Source organism: Coloeus monedula (genome assembly GCF_965178545.1).
Source record: "Coloeus monedula genome assembly, chromosome: 2".
NCBI classification, from domain to species: Eukaryota; Metazoa; Chordata; class Aves; order Passeriformes; family Corvidae; genus Coloeus; species Coloeus monedula.
This window is the reverse complement of record NC_138782.1, coordinates 1,764,071-1,780,861: the sequence shown is the minus strand read 5'-3', so window position 1 is coordinate 1,780,861 and position 16,791 is coordinate 1,764,071. Positions and strand designations below refer to the sequence as shown.

Here is a 16,791-nt window from a genome sequence, read left to right as displayed (position 1 = left end):
TAAGGGTTAAAAATAACCAGCAGGTATGAGGTTATAGTGTAAAAGCACTTTAAGGGCTCCTCTGTGTGTGCTTGTCTATACACTTGTATATATGTGTGTATATATATACATATATGTATCTATACACCTGGGAACCCAAGGGGTCCGGCAGTCTTCACATCAGAGCAGGTTAGGCCAGTCCCATCTGATCCATGGGAAACGGAGCAGAGAAACGGTTGAAGAAGGAAAGACAGGGAATTAATTGGCCGTGCTATGGAGAATCCACTCATTACAGAGCCATGGAATCATTCTGCTTGGAAAATACCTTGGAGATCACAGAGTCCAACCCTTAAGTTTGGATTTCCCTCCTCTCTGCATTATCTTCTGTTAACAGTCATGGATGTGGCTGTTGTTTCCCCAAACACTGTTTGGGAACAGATTTAGCAGCGCCTTTGTGTGTGTGGCTGTGCAGTGAAGCCTACAGATCTAAGAATCCGTATTCTCACAAATATAGATTGAGTATAGCCAGTCAGAAAAAAAAAATGAAGCCTAAATGGCCAATAATTTTTGAGGTAACAGATCTGTGAGGTGTTTGGTGGTGACCAAAGCTGGGGCAGAGCAGTGGCTTCAACCCCACACAGCAAGAACAAATATATGTATTATTATATTTCCCATGTTTTAATTAACTCCTGATGTGCCACAGTTTATAGTAGCCCCTGTGTGTTGTCATTGTCAGCCCCAACAGCACTTTTATAATGAGGTGCAATGAAGACACACCTTGATGTCCATCCTCACATGGACACACTTTAAACATAACATTTCTGGAGATTTCCAACCCCATTAGTCATTGTAATGCCTTTTTATTGCACTGAAGTCATACACACACACACACACGCACGCACAGACTGGACCATATATTATTGCAATGTTTATGGATTTGGGAAGCAAATGAACCAACAAAGCCTTGGAGACAATTAAAGAGGGAGCATGTGGAGATACACAGAATCACAGCATTTAAATAATTAGCGTTTTAAAGAGGGAATCGGCCCTGACGGTTCTGGATCATTACTGAGCACAAGCATCCCCTGCCCGGTTTTAAGGAACAAGGATAAGTCTTTGAGGAAAGAATTTTTAAAAAGGATTTTCAAGAAAGCAGAGAGTGCCACTGCACATTTTTACCTTTACAAATATAAACCAGGAAAATGTAAAGAAGAGAAAGGGTCGACCTTTTTAGGGGAAAAACACATGTTTTTGCAATTACTGATGCAGCATCCAGGCTTCGAGGCTGCTACTAAACACTTAAACATTCCCTGCATGGGAAAACAGGACCTTTCATATCAAGATATAAAAATATACTTTTTAAAAAGTTAATAAAAATAAAAGTTTTGAGAAGCGAGACAAATCCCTGTGAGGATGGATACTCTTTGTGCTGATGGATTGCATCAGGAGGCCTACTGGCCTGGACTGGGGGCTTCCCAACCCTCTCGGGATGTCCATACACACCCCTAAGGTTACTGGAAAGAGGGTTCCTTCCTTAATTACCTTCTGTTGGTGAATCCTGAAACAGGCTTAAAGTCTGTCCTTGGAGCTGGGATTTTTGAAGAGATGGGGCCACAACAGCATCTGAAGTAACAGAGATGAGGGTTTCTATTCTTGCTGTGTTGTGACTTCAAGTCATGCTCTTAGTTAATTTTGATATTTTGGGGTTATTCTTTAGATTAGGATTAAAAATTAAAACGAGTCACTGATAGGTTATGGCTTGTTTGAGTCAGAGTGCCCAGACCTTTGGTTTCCAGGGCTTGACATCAGCAGCCAAGGGAAGGAATTATTTCTTTGACAATAAAATGGTTTATCCTCTGCATCTATATAAAGGGTGAAATGAGTAATTCAGTGGCATAACGTCATTTCAGAGAAGCTAAATGTTGATTTAAATGTTCTACTACGCAATTTAGGACAACCACTTAAAATTCTTGCATTGTGGTCTGGAATGACAAGAAACTATCACTTAAATCTATGGGACTTGTCTCTGCATGCTGATTCTGACCTCAAAAACATTCTAAATATTTATTTTAAACCTGAAATAATAATAAAACATGAAGAGAAGTTTAAGTGGTTGTCTTGAGGTGCAGTCTTTGGGTGAAAAGCTAAAACACCAAATTCAAACCTAAAACACTTTCCTCACTCCCCTCTCTCTGGACTCTTGAAAGAGTGATTTTGGTAGTTTTGTTTTAAGTGACCAACTCCTATTCTGAATGCAGCATTAATTATGATATGCAGTATTAATGAGGATAGCCCAGTACAGAGGAACGTTCCTCCCTGTCACACACCCGTGGCCAACAAAACCCGTCCTCTGAAGACAGAACCAGGCCGCTAAAAGCACGAGGTTACTTTATAGACAGTTGAGACTTTGGTGCTTGCTCAAAAGCTCCTTGACCAGTGTCTCTAGGGAGAAGAGGTGCTCATCCACATCCTCTGGCACGAGGCTCCTGATGGAGTTGGCGAGCTCAAACAGGTATTCCGTGTTCCTGCCGCTAGGCCCGGCGGCGCCCAGGATCTGGCGCGCGATGTCCTCGAGCGGCGCGGGGCCCAGGTAGTTGGGGTTGTCGCGGGTGCCGATGTACAGCAGCACGTCGAAGGGCGGCACCGACGCGTCCTTTGGGTAGAAGATGACCGTGGTAGTCCTGTAGCCGCCCTTCTCCCGGAAATCCAGGTAGGCCTTCACTTCTCCTTCCTTCCCAGCTGGTAATCTGTAGGCAACGCCCCACACGCACCCCTGGCCGAGGAGAACTGGTTAAGAGAATACTCAGAACATCATTGTATGCAGGCAAAACTTGCAGAAAACTACTTTTGTACCCTTCTGCTGCTTTGGCACTGTTTGTAACAGTCCCAAAATACAAGGGCAAATTGATCATCCTCTTTCCTGCTAATGCTGAGGTTTTTCTGACAGAGCAATTTCTTGTTTTGTTAATAGCTGGAGTAGTAAATAGCCTCAGTGCAGACCACTTAAGGAGCTGGCAAAATGGACACAGAATTTCTCCCTGACCTCATAAAATTTATGTCTGAAAATTACCAATTTAATGAATGCCCAATTTGAAGGAATTTTGATTAGGTCCCTTCTGTTTAGCGATGGTTTGGCAAGGACCTGAGTGTCACCTACACGTGTTACACACCTGAACTGGTGTGGTGTGCTGAGATACCTTCACAATCATGTTAACACCTTGTGAGGCTGAAATTAGAGCAGTTACATTTATCATTCGATGTTTATATCAAATCATGTATATTTGATATATGTTTATATCAAATTCTGCTCCTCACAACTGGATAGCCAAAGTGACTATTCCAGAATATACCTTCAAATATCTCTGTGGTCATAACAGAGCCAAACTACTTCCAGTTTATTTGAAACAATCAAGAGCCCTTGGTGTAACTCTGGGAAACACTGAGAGAATTTTTCCCTAAAGATAACAGTTAGTTGCTGGTAGAGAAGCAAAAATGAGTAACAGAGTGGAAGTGCAACAGGACATTCTGTACAGCAGTACTGTACCTCAGCATCTTCAACAAGGGTCACAACTCTTCCAGGCTAAAATTTAAAAGAAGAAATTGTCATTCAGTCAGAGGCTTTTGCCCTAAATCATGAGCAAAAAGCAAACCAAAATGAGGGAAAAAAGCAAGGAACAGGAATGAAAGGCTCAGACCACTAATCCAGCACAATTCCAGTAAGGCCCAGATCCAGTATAAACATTTTCTGACAGTAGCTTTTGACAGTCTAGAGAAGCTTTGACGGACAACGTGTTAAATTCTGTGTGGACAGTGCCTGTGACACAAAAGTTAAACTAAAGGCAGTCAGAAATGGGCAGGGTTTGAATGTCCTTGCTTTACATGTGCTGTCCAGACTCAATTCTATTCTTGTTTAAAACAGTGACAATTAATTTAATTAACTACCCTCAAGCAGCCCTTGGAGCCTGACTGGACAGAGGGAGGATACTTTGTAAATGGCTTGTTTTTCCCAGTAAGTTAATTCTTGTAGGAAAAAGTAAGAAGCCAGTTTGTAAATACTGGAAATAAAATAGTTGAAATTTGTTGCATAAAACTTTAAAACATAGAACCCGATGTTGAACTACATCTGCAGTTTAAAACTGCTGCTTTTGGCATCAAATTAGTTCTCACCCAGCATGAGCCATTTATTCCTGATCTGACTGATAAAACAAGGCAACAAAGCTACAAGAACACTAAATGATTCCTATTTCCTGAGTCGAAACGAGTCTGTTCCCATGATTCATCACAGATAACTTAAGTGTTCCTTTTGGAAGGATTTTTCCATAGCCATTGACTCGTGCACTCACAATGGGTCACAAAGACTTTTGTGAATTATGGATTAAACAGACATTCTGTGGTGGAAAACAACTTTCTTGTCTTTGCCAGAAGTGTCTGTAACTGTAACCTAAATACATTAAATTTCATTTAAATCTAATTTGATTTGATATGAAGGGCAGTGCTGAGGACAACTTCATGTTCAGGTGGGTTGTGTGATGAAGCAAGGATCTGTTTGCCTAAGGAAAGGCAGCGTATTTAGTTAATTGCTTTGCAGAGTCCTTGTCTTGCCTGGAACTACCCAAAACAAACATTAAGAAACAAATTACTAAATACTTATTGATCAGAGGAATTAATTACTGTTTGCACTACTGGGGATAATCCTCTGAAAATATTTTTTACATACCGCTAACATGTAATTTACCGTATATTTGTAAGAAGTGTTTTTCCTCGTTGCTGTTCTTTAACGTGTGTCAGGGGTGGCTCAAGCTGTGTTATCTTTGAGCTCTGTGCAAGTTATTTTACGGTGTTTGAGGTTCTAACGAGTGTCATTTACATCTGGATGAAACCTTCCACGCAGCAAGCTGTGTTATTTAAAATAATCCTGATGCCTTTTCTCTTTTAAAGCCGTATTCCAGGTTTACAGTGGAGTTACCTGGGTGCAGGTTATACCTTATCCTCACCCCTGTGACTTAAAAATACATGGCATTGGGAATGCTCACTTTGGAATTTTAGTTTCTTTTTCTTGCTGGGTTTTTTTTCTTTTCTCCTTTTCCAAACTGTGAAGAATTTTAGAACTGTAAGTATTTCCTAATCCGCGAATTTTCATGAGAGTAAAATAAGTTAAAATACAGTGGGGGGGTTACTTAGATCAATAGTTCTGGCTTTTCTGATTCCCTGTGCACAGCCTGACAGCCGCCCCTCACCGAGGGTTAACGCCCTAAATGACCAATCTGGGCATTTCTGAGCCACCTTTAAAGGGAATTGTGTTGTTTGCGGGGTTTTTGGCAGCCCTTGCGGGCAGCTCTGGCCGCGGGGCAGGGCCCGGGCCCGACGCGGCGGCCGCGCTCCCCCCGCCCCCAGCTCACCTTGCCCGGCACCCCGCGGTGGTCGGTGCTGCCCTGCCAGAAGCGCCGGCTGTAGCCCCGGACTCGCCCCACCAGCTTCTCCTGGTAGGGGAAATCCACCTTCCAGATGAGGGAGCCGTAGCCGAACACCCACATGGCGGCCCGGCCCGGCGGGGCCTGCGCAGAGCCGCGGGGCGGCCCCGGGCGAAGGCGGCGGCGGCGGCAGCGGGGCGGCCCCGGTTGGGCTGGGGCGGCCCCGGTTGGGCTGGGGCGGCCGCGGAGCCTCGGGGGGTCGGCGCTGTGACGGCTGCCGCGGAGATGTTCATCGGCCCGGACCGCCTTCCCCAACCCCACAAACGACCGTCACCCCCCAAAACCCAGCAGCGGCCACATCCCAAACCCACAAACAGCCTCCCCAAGCAACCGCCTCGCCCCCCAGTCCTACAAAACAACCGCATCGCCCCGAACAACCACCTTGCCCCAAACCCCTCTACCACCTCCCAAACAGCCACCTCTGCCCCCAGACCCCACAAAGAACTACCCCTCAAACCCATAAAACACCATCTCTCCTCCAACTCCACAACCTCCACTTAAACCCCCAGCCACCTCCCCAAACACCTTCCAAACAACCACCTCCAAAACAACCACCTTGCCTCAAACCCCACAACCATCTCCCCTCAAAATCCACAAACCACCTGCCCCAACCCCCCAAGCTAACTACCCCCCCAAACCACCATCTCCCTACAAACCAAATCCTCTGCACAACAAACAAAACCCCCCTCGTTTATATACTGTACCAACTCGCATCTCTCTCTTTTTTTTGCCTCCTCTCCTTTCCTCCTCCTGCAGAGTTCCACACCAGGGATGGATTTCACGGAAGCTTATTCCGACCGGTGCTCGGCTGTGGGCCTTGCAGCCAGAGAAGGAAACGTTGAAATACTGAAGGAATTAATTAATCGGGGATACAGCGTTGATGTCCCGGATAACAGGAGGTGGTTGCCCATCCACGAAGCGGCAGCACACAATTCCAGTGATTGCCTGAAGCTGCTCATTGATACAGGTAAGGAAAATCTAATGGGAAGTAGTGTGGTTTGCTGCTAAATTACCCTGTCATAGAAGATACAATTTACATAGATTTCTCCTGTTCTTGTTTGGGGATTTTGTGTGTGGTTTCACAGCTGCGGTAAAGAGAAGTTGGCGCGGTTCAGTTAATGGGTGATACTTGAGGTGTTAACAGCACATTCATGGGTGTTCCATAGGCCACACATCTCAAATAACTCTGTTATTTTCTTAAAATGATTGTATTTTGTAATTCGCTGCTAAATATCCCTTCCCCCCCCCCCCCCCCCCCAACATTATACTCCTCTGCAGCTCCATCTGATGACTACATCCACTCAAGGACGTTTGAAGGGCTGTGTGCTCTGCACCTCTCAGCCCGTCACGGCTCTGTGGAATGTCTCCGGGTTCTCCTGGAAGCTGGGGTTGACCTCAACAATGTCACCACTGAATCTGCCACCACCCCACTCTTCCTAGGTGACATGAGCTTTCCTCAAATCCCAAAGAGTTTAAACCCACCAGTTTAAATTCAAGTTTCTCCAAGGTTAAACTCGCCACAATTCCTTTGCTGCCTGCCACGCTCCATTTTTTTGTAGCCTAAATGCCAGGCTTTAGACTCAGAGGCGGAGTGGGTGTGGAAATGACCTTTTATTTACCGGTGTATCTTCTTAAGACAGTGTTTTCAAACAAAATTACAAAAGCAGATTTGTTTTCTGCATCAGAAAGCAGAAAACTTTAGCACAGGTTTCTGCATCAGAAAGCACAGAAAAACTTTAGAAGGTACAGGCTGTATGAGGCTGTTTCAAGTCTTTTTTGTTTTTCTAATTCCTCCCTAATTCTTATGTAAAAAGACTTATTTTTGACATTCCTAGTTTGGCAATTAAGGTCCATTATTTTAGCATTTTTTCTATGATTTATGTTTGACATAATTAAATGCTTAAAACTTCAGTTACAGTGAATCCTGAGGGTCTAAATTGTCTGATTAAATATTTTTATTTGTGTACTCACCTCTGTACCCAGACATCATGGGTGCCATGTTACCTTTGTTTCCAAGTCTTTTCCAAGTTTGGGGGAATTTTGGTATCATTTCCATTCTCCAACACTGTTTTGGGGATCTAAACATAAAAGACAAGTAACTATATAATGGGCAAGTTTAAAAAAATTACTATTATTGTTTCAGGATGTTGGCAGTGAGACATTTTGAGCTCTTAAATCCAAATACTTAAATTATTTCTTTTGAAAATTCTTCAATAAGAATTCTTTTTATTTTTTTTTAACTAATGTTCCATGGAAGCTGTTGAAAATAGACACGCAGAGGTTGTCAAGTTTCTGCTCCAACATGGAGCAAATGTTGAAGGTTCTCATTCTTGGTCTGGATGGAATTCTTTGCACCAAGCTTCCTTTCAGGTAACCTGTGAGCAGATCATATAATTACCATGTAACTGGTGTATTCTGAGGGCTAATTATTTATTTAATGATTATTGCATTTTTGTCACTAATTTTTCCTAACTTACCCTAGCAGTGGTATGCTTGTACTTAAAAATATGTTGGCTTAATGGTTCTAACACATACAAATGAGTTTTTCATGTAAATGAGCAAAAGTGATCAATCTGAACTTGTCTAATTTCTTTTACCGTTAATTTTTCAGTGCATGTTCAGAATATTGAATATCTTGTGGGTTCTATTATTTCTATTTGGAACATGTGGGGAAAAACCAGATCATGTAATCTTGCTTTCCTGCTGGTTAAGAATAAATATTTGTTTCAGGGTTCCACTGAGATTATGCAAATGCTCCTGGAGAAAGGGGCCAGCAAGGACTGTCGGGATGACTTTGGAATTACCCCTCTGTTTGTGGCTGCTCAGTATGGCCGGCTGGAGAGTCTGCGGCTGCTTCTGTCCCATGGTAACCACGATCCTTCATTTCCCTTGCTGCTTCCAGCAACTCTTACTAAATGCAAGTTTGAATAGTAGAGGTTTTATTTCCTTTTTGCTGCAGAAAACTTGCCGAGTTTGAAGCCATCCTGTGAAAATTAATGACTGATGGATGTGACTTTGGTTTTGTTTTGTGTCAGGTGCAGATGTCAACTGCCAGGCCAAGGACAGGGCCACTCCCCTGCTGATTGCTGCGCAGGAGGGACACCTGGATTGCGTGGAGCTGCTGCTGGCAGCAGGGGCAGACCCAAACCTCTACTGCAACGAGGATAACTGGCAGTTACCCATTAATGCAGCAGCTGAGATGGGCCATGCAAAGTAGGTGCTTGCAAAGGCATTCAGACAGAAGGTCCTGGTCACACAGATCTGATCCCCAAAGGAGGAAGTTCAGCCTTAAAAGGGAGAAAAATGGAGTGTTCAAACTGATCTGTAGTTTAGAAGTCCTGATTATTTTCGTATTTTAAATGTCTCTTAGGAGTTTCTTCCACACTGACAGGGAGTAGGTTTAGATAGAATAGTAGAGAAAAATGCTTCCCTGTGAGGGTGATGAGGCCCTGGCACAGGTTGCCCAGAGAAGCTGTGGCTGCCCCATCCCTGGAACTGTTCCAGGCTAGGTTGGATGGGGCTTGGAGCAACCTGGGATAGTGGAAGGTGTCCCTGCCCATGGCAGGGGGTGGAACTGGATCACCTTTGTAGTCCCTTGCAACCCCAAACATTCTGTGATTATGTGATTTTTAATTCAGCATCTAACCTGGGTTTGATCCGTATCCTAGAGAGTTTAAAGGGTTTTCCACAGTGCTGAACCAGATATCAATTCACTCCATGGCCATATTACTTTTCCTTTTAAAAGTGTAAGTAAGATTGTTATACATTATACATGACTTGAACAGCTGCTAATTACAATTATATTCTTAACCATTAAGTAGCAGAAGTAATTCTATGCAAATTGAATTAACTGAACCAGCCAGAAAAATCAAAGCCACAAAACAGTTTCTTTAGTCCTTCCAGAGATGCATTTGTAGCTTTGCTCAGTTTCAGAGGTACAAGTCAGTTCCAGAGCAGAGAGCCAAGAGTGGAAGGAAGTTTTGGGAGTAGACCACTGGGGAGAAGCATCTCTCAGGAACTCCATGATTCTCACGTGTGACAGCATTTAAATATATAAATGATGATGCATCACTGGCAACCCTTTAGCAGCACCAGTAATTTCCAGCAGCAGAGGAACTTGTGTTTGTCACTAATGTGATGTGGCCTGGGGTGTGAGCTGTAAACAGAAGGATTTTTCTCTTTCATAGAACTAGGAATTCATTTCATTTGCAACTCACATTTCCAGTGTGCTTCCAAACTTCCTTGGAGTTGGGATTTAATGTGCGGTGGTGTTGTGCTGCTGTAAAAAGAATTGTTGGATTATAGGAAGTAGCTGCCCCTGGTTTGGTTTCAAATATTTCTTTTCCATCCTAAATCCATCCCAAAGCACAACGTTTGCCAGGGGTCTGTGTATGAATTATAAAGCTGCAAACTCAAGAGTGAAAAACGACTATTTTCTTCCAAAGCTGCAATGACCCTGTGAAAAGCTGACCATGTGTTTAAGATTAATCCTTGCCTAAGATCAGAAAACAGTGGTTTTAAATATCTGCAGGATACTGGAGTTGCTGATTCCAATCACTGACCGGATTTGTGACAAGGGCGAGGGCAAAGTGAGCCCTGTGTATTCCGCGCTCTACGGCGGGTACAGGGAGTGCCTGGAAATGCTGCTTGAGCAGGGCTTCAGCCCAGATGCTCAGGAATGCCTGGATTTCGACTGCAGGTCCCCCATGTGTATGATCTTCCAAAAGCAGTAAGTAACCTCTTCTATTTTGAAATTGTATTTGCTTTAACTAACTTACTTTAGACATGCAATTTCCTGCCTTTCTCCCTCAATTGCTGTCTGTCATATAATATTTTTCCAGAATTCCAGTGTGTTTCCCCTTTGCAAGCACTCCTCATTAATATTCCTCCTTGGGAATGTTAATGTGGAGTCCTGGAATGTGGCTCATGTGCTGCGTTAAGGAAAACATCTTCAAAAAAGGCTTTCGAATCCTCTCAGATTTTAACAGATTATTTCTTGTACATGGGTTGAAATTTATTTATGGTGTAGGTGCTGCCATTTCCCTTAATGGGGTTTGTTAGTAGTGAATTTAGTTCGTGGCATACTCCTAGGAAGCTGCCTTTAAAAATCCTTGGACACCATTTTTTCTCTTTCTGTCCTGGTGTTGCTTTATAATAAATAAATTAGGAAGGGATGCAGAGCAGGTGGCTGCTGAACTGTCCTGTGAATGAGGCAGATAACGTGTCACCACTTCTATGAGGTAATGTGCCATCTAAGCACTAAAAAGCAACACTAATTATCAGTCATCATCTCAGTCCTTATCCTGTTACCTTGTTGCAACAGGTAATGACAAAAGGATTTTACAAACATTTTAAAGTGTTTTATTAGAGACAGGTGTAAAAAGTGGTAGGTGCTTCCTGAGGGAGAACTCACGGGATGCACTGTTCCTTCTCCTGCTCACAGGTACTATCAGTTCATTGATGTTCTCCTGAAATATGGGATCACCCTGCGTGGGATTAACTTGGCACACTGCCTGTGCCATAAGAAGTTTGCTCTGTTCCGGCGCTTCCTGAGGCTGGGCTGTTCCCTGCCCTCAGAGGAGGAATTAACGGACTTCATCCACTACAGCAGCACGGTGCAGAAGGAATACAAGGAGTGGCTGCCCTGTCTGCTCCTGGCTGGCTTCAACCCTGTGAATTTCATGTGCAGGTTCTGGTAAGCAGGGAGCCTTGCCTTTATTGACTTAAAGGTCTCGTGCTAATGTGCAAAGTTGCTACTGAAGGAGGGCTTTCACAGGATGGCCCTTGACAATCAGTTGCCACCATCAGGAATGGGAGGGGTTGTGGAAAGTCTGAAATAAATCATTCACACGTCATGTCTGGGGGCAGCAAAACAGTTTTATTTAGGAAGAATGCCAGACTGGAAATTGCCTTTTTCTAGGGTAGCAATAAAGCATCACTTCCCAAATTTATATCGAACATCTCTTATTAATCCCCAAATTTAGCTGCGAGTTTTGTGTGTGTGATACTTCAATACAGCCATGCTAAGAAGAAATTCCAATGGGAGAAACAGCTCCGGAGGGATGGGAAACAAATGGGAAGTGATGCTGGGCCAAGGCTGGGAGGAGAGGAAACGGATGCAGTTTGAGACTGTTTTGTTTAACACAATGTGGCAAAAATTCCAGTCAGATTTTTTAAAATTGTTATTTTTATTGAAGTTTTTCTACATACAAATAACTTGTAGCTTGGTGATATTTTCTATTTAACTGGGCACTACATGATTAAACTTAATATTTAGAGTTATGAAATATTTGTATTTTCTGCAGGCTGTAGTAAACACGCTTGAAGTTTGCAACTCAGTGACTGAACAAATCTCACTGTCCTTGTGTATCACATGTGATGCTTTTTGGTCTTTTATTCTGTAATCCACAAATACTTTTAAAAGGTATTTTAGGGGAGTTTTTGTTATGCAGGATTTTCTCCATGAGTGAGGATGTCCTTAATTTCATCCTGGAGTTCATGAATTGGAGCAGACTTCCTCCAGTTGTGGAGCAACACCTTTCCCAATACAGGGAGAAGTTCACTTGGACTTCCAAGAGCCATTTTGGTAAGGAATACAGACAGGAAAATGATGTCTCCAGGTATCCAGCTTCCAGGCTGCAGGTGGGGAGATTTAGTGGAAGATGACAATATGACTTAGTTATGTTTTATTTTTTTAATTTGATTTGTATTTCGAATGAAGCATCTGTCCTGTTTTGTAGGCATTGGACAGTAATTAAATACAAACCATAAAAAATGTAATCAAAATGTGACCAGACAAAAAGCTTCAATTGGTTGTGCAGGAATTTTTCATAGTTCAGCCTTCAGAAAAGCAGGTCGTGTTATGTGACTGAAAAACTGCACTTCGTTAATTATTCTTTGTGTCTTTGTTAATTATTCCTTCCAAAGAAAATTCTTCGAAAGGGTCTGTAATCATTTTTAAGTTGTTCAAGTGATAATGTCATTTAATAATACTTCCTTTGGAATGTTTGAAACTAATGAGGATGTTTTTGGAGTTAAAAAAAAAAAGGTGGGGGGGTTATTTGGGGCAATTGAGATTAGTAAATATATTAGTAAATATATTAGTGTTGTAAGAGCTGCTCTGTGTTTGACTTGGGGTTTCATTTTCCAGCCTTCCTTCCTTCCCTGTCTCACCTGTGCCGCCTGGAGATCCGGTCCCTGCTGGGGAGCGAGCGCCTGCGCTCGGAGCGTGTGATCCGGGAATTGCCGCTGCCCGCCTGCCTCCAGGACTACCTGCTCTACCTGGATGTGCTGAGAGCCAACACTGTCCCAGATGCAGAGGATTCCCTGGAGCAGAGAGAGGAGGGAGCTCCTTCCAGTCACTCCGAGGCTGAGGATATGGAGGAGGGACACCAGTAACACCAGTGCTCGGTGATGGCGGTGCCAGTGCCTGGACTCCGCGGCTGCAGGTTTTGTAATGGGAATCAGGAGACACGGGTGGAGAACTGCTGTAAATATCTGTTGTAATCATTCTTTTCACGCTGTAGTTTTATACGACATCTAGAAATTTCCTAGGAGTTCTGTGATTTACTTGTTTAAAATCTGTTGTAGCTTTCTAAGCAAACATCTTCTGTTTCTTTGCTAACTCTCGGGGAGTAAAATGAGCTTGTTCAGTGAACACACCTCACAGAGTAGTCAAAGTCTGTCAGTTGACACTTTATTCCAAATACAGCATTTACCAAATGAAACCAACAGAAAGTCAAGGAACACAATCTTCTATCATTGTTAAGAATTTGTGTTGGGGAGGGATGGAGCTGAACTGGAGAAAGGCAAATAACATAAGAAAGGAGATTGTTTGCTGAAAGAAGAGAGATCTTTTTTTTTTTTCCTCCCTTCCCTTGGTTGTCAATATTTGGCAGAATGTCAGAGTTGGAGGCTTGGGGCCTGCGCCCCTCCCTCCCCTTGCGTAGCCCCCAGGCAAGGCAGGAAATGTCCCACAGGCACACCAACGTGTGCCAGCACATCCCTCCTGTGATGAAGTGCAAAAGGACCTGCTGTTCCTGAGGCCTGGTGACAGGGCTGGGGCAGGGACACCTTGGGAAGACAGCAGGGTCCCTCACACTGGGAAAGCCCTTGTCCTGCAAAGGTGAATCCAGTGCTGCCAGGATCACTGGTAGTAGATGCTGAAGGCGTGGAGGATGTACAGGAAGGTCGTGAGGAAGGCGAAGAACTGCACGAGAGGAAGAAGAGGAAGGGTCAGCTGGCAGAGTCAAACCCCATCTCCTCCCAGTGCTCTCAGCCTGGGAAAGCCTCCCAGCCTAGAGCTCTCCTTAAGCCTCAAAGGACAGGCAAAACCTCAGCTTTTCCCAGGATCCAGCCATGCCAGGCTGTCCGTGAGCTGGTGGACTCTGAGAAGCTGATGCTGGCTGCACGACCCACACAGGTGAGGAGCTGAAGCTCTGCTCAGTGTGACACCGTGGGGCTTGGGGTGGCTCTGCTGTGGCTTTAGCATGTGCTGTTGCCTCTCCCAGGGGGAACTGTGTGTTCTGCAGCTGGCAGGGTGCTCTGGACTCACCGATGCAGCACTGTTGAGTTGGTAGTTGAGCGGCCCGTTGATGTCCAGCTCAGAGTTGATGGTCGCGTTGGCCTGCAGGACTGCGGCGCTCATGTACAGAATGGCCGTGGCACCGTGGTACAAACTGTCCTGCAAAATAAGGCACCCGTGAGTGCCCCAAAGGGACGAACCTTCCCAGGCAGTGGTTTCACAGCAGAGCTCCCCTGGACTTTCCAATCGAGGCAAAAGGAGGAAAGGGCTGGTGGGTCACCATGGTGTGGTCCCGTGCCCACACCACTGCTGCCAACATCTGCCCGTGTTCCTTCCCCTCCTTACCAGCACTTTCCAGTTCTCGCTGTTCCTGTGATAGCCGAGGAGGTAGCCTAAGAGGAGCAGCAGGGAGATGAGCCAGGAGGTGAGGGACACGTACATCACCCATCCCTGCAGCAGCGGCAAGGAGACGGAGGTAGCAGCGACAAGGATCCACACCCAGGTCCCGCAGAGCTGCCAGGGACAAACAGGCGCCTCCGATGAGTGTGAGATGAGGAAAAGACCTTTTCCTCCCTAATTCCCTCCTCATCTCCCTCCCAGGCCAGCTGCAGCAGCCAGCGGAACCCCTGCATCTTTCCAAGAGCATCCCGGCGCGACAACAAGTCATGGGAAATGACTGTTCACAGAAAAGGGAAGGGTTTGCTGCTGCCTTCTACACAAGGAAGTGTCTCACCCCGAGGGATTTGATGGAGAAGCCAGAAAATGTGCTTTTATCTGGGAAAAGTGAATGGCTGCCTCAACCCAGCCCTGCCCGCTCGTTAATCTCCAGGGCTTGGAATCACCACAGGAGGAAGTCTCCTCTCAGCCTGGAGTGAGTCGCTCGCTCTGGATCCACCCAAAGCAGTTACTGAGCGCAAACAGCACACGGGCTTATCGGGATGAGCCTGTGCTGCCCTATGCCATCCCAGCGGCGGTGGGTGAAACCCCTGGAACTGCAGCGGGGAGCTGAACCTGCCGCCATGGGCAGGGATTGTGTCTGTGGAGCACGGGGTGTGTGGGTTGCCAGCCCTGTGCACTGTGGAAAAGTACACCAGCTGCTATCTTGGCCAGTCCCACTGGATGCCCTCTGGACCCAGAAGCAATTGAAAGAATCATGGAATGTCACACATTACAAGACGCCCAATTGCCTTCAACCCCTGGAATGATTTGATACAGAGAGCAAAATTCCCTCGATTTTCAAGCCATTTCTATGTGACAACAAGAGCTGCTTCTGCCCGGGACGAGCCAGCAGCTCTTCAGCCTCTCCCAACCCCACGGCGGCCGGTGACCCTCACAAAGACTCTGTGATGGAGCTGGTGTACCTTGTCCTCAAGCTGCTCCTAAAATCACAAATACCGCCTTTGTGCATTCAGCGTAAGCTCAAAGACAAGATGTCACTTGCCATTAGTGGTGCCTTCAGGATGGTTTTGGGGGATTTTAGCTAGGAGCGGGTGCCGTGAGGCAGCGGAGCCAGGTATACTCACAATCTCCGGCAGGATGAAGGCGTAGGGGATGGTTTTGAAGACGGCGGGTCCCGAGGGCAGGGCGGGTTGCGTGGAGGCTGCAGAGGGACCCACCGAGGCCATCTCTCCTCCGCTGACACCGCTCCGCTCGGCTCCGCTGGCGCTCGCCTGCCCCGCGCCGCTCCCGTGCGGGATTTAAGGGACACGCCCGCGGGACGTAAGCACAGGAACCGGCCCGGGCTGGCATCGCGCCGCTGCCCCGGCCGCAGACTGCGGCGGCTTTGTGCATCCCACTGCCAGCCGGGATGGGACAGAGCAGGACCCCGGCCCCACCGCGCACCAGTGCGAGGTCATTAACTACGGGGGAAAGGAAAAAACGTCCTACACCTTGCCGGGACAGAAATGTTTCCTGCAAACAATTGTCCTTGGCACGCTTCCAAGCCTGAAATATTTTTGCTTCCAGTGTCGTTGTCTCCTCCCCCTTCTGTTCAGGTTTCTGCTCCGTGGTCACGTCAGACCCCTCCACACCCTCCAGGCACATCCAACCTTTCAGAAACTAGCAGGCAATTTTTACAAACACACCAGGAGGGTTTGGCAATGTGCTCCCAAGTGCCCAGTAAGGTTTGAAGGAGAGCTACAGGAATTTCTGCCTCCTGGCAAATGCATTTTGGATTTGGGAAGCACTTGCTGTCTCATCCAGCACACTCTGCCTTGCCCTAGAACTCCCAGATAAGGGGTGGGATGAAAGACTGGGGGTGGCACTTCTGCCTGGTGGCCCAGAGAGGACAGAATGACCCCATTAACTCGGGCAGTGGGCTACAGCAGGAAGAGGACACTGTCCCAGTGAGATATCCCAGCTCCGGTAGGCAAGACTGGTGATGCCTCAGGACCTTGGCTTCTATACCAAGCTCTTGCGCAACACAGAGCAAAGATCAAACCCATGTCTCTTGTCTGAGCCCTTCCTAGGCTGGGCAAGTGTTCTGTGGTATTTCTGCAGGCTCCAGTTTACAGATACTCCAGTGGGAGCTGGTTTCGGGCTCCATGCAGCAGAGGCTTTCAAGGATCTTCTTTTAAATAGCACCAGACAAAATTGTGCCTGGTCTGGGCTTAAATCCACATGTGACTTGGTGGCAGTGTCCCCACTGCCCTGCAGGAAGCACCCACGTGCTCCAGCACTAAAGAGAAAGTGGATTAATCACTTTCCTCTGGGAGTGGGCAGCACACAGAGCCTGTGGTTACAAAGCGCTCAGGGGTCAGCACAGAGGAAATCATCCTGGGGAACTGCAGCATTCCCAGGATTCCCACCACCTGTTAT

The 16,791-nt window shown here is 46.0% G+C and overlaps 3 protein-coding genes across 3 annotated transcripts; 1 reads left to right on the top strand and 2 right to left on the bottom strand.

The window, feature by feature from the left end:
- Positions 1 to 827: 827 nt before the first annotated feature.
- Positions 828 to 5,557, bottom strand: CHAC2 (ChaC glutathione specific gamma-glutamylcyclotransferase 2). The gene is made up of 3 exons (XM_082277045.1): positions 5,379 to 5,557; positions 3,524 to 3,559; positions 828 to 2,752 (listed from the first exon to the last, which is right to left on the bottom strand). The coding sequence occupies exons 1-3, from the start codon at positions 5,511 to 5,513 to the stop codon at positions 2,369 to 2,371; spliced, it is 555 nt and encodes a 184-aa protein (XP_082133171.1). The 5' UTR covers positions 5,514 to 5,557; the 3' UTR covers positions 828 to 2,368.
- Positions 5,558 to 6,221: 664 nt separating this feature from the next.
- On the top strand, positions 6,222 to 12,848 carry ASB3 (ankyrin repeat and SOCS box containing 3; the record flags this gene model as incomplete). Its single annotated transcript, XM_082303418.1, has 9 exons — positions 6,222 to 6,417; positions 6,729 to 6,890; positions 7,708 to 7,820; positions 8,181 to 8,316; positions 8,486 to 8,663; positions 9,982 to 10,179; positions 10,894 to 11,145; positions 11,903 to 12,036; positions 12,601 to 12,848. The coding sequence occupies 9 exons, from the start codon at positions 6,222 to 6,224 to the stop codon at positions 12,846 to 12,848; spliced, it is 1,617 nt and encodes a 538-aa protein (XP_082159544.1).
- A 302-nt stretch (positions 12,849 to 13,150) lies between these two features.
- Positions 13,151 to 15,628, bottom strand: MALL (mal, T cell differentiation protein like). Its single transcript, XM_082303429.1, has 4 exons — positions 15,498 to 15,628; positions 14,320 to 14,487; positions 14,005 to 14,133; positions 13,151 to 13,659 (listed from the first exon to the last, which is right to left on the bottom strand). The coding sequence occupies exons 1-4, from the start codon at positions 15,597 to 15,599 to the stop codon at positions 13,597 to 13,599; spliced, it is 462 nt and encodes a 153-aa protein (XP_082159555.1). The 5' UTR covers positions 15,600 to 15,628; the 3' UTR covers positions 13,151 to 13,596.
- Between the last annotated feature and the right edge of the window lie 1,163 nt (positions 15,629 to 16,791).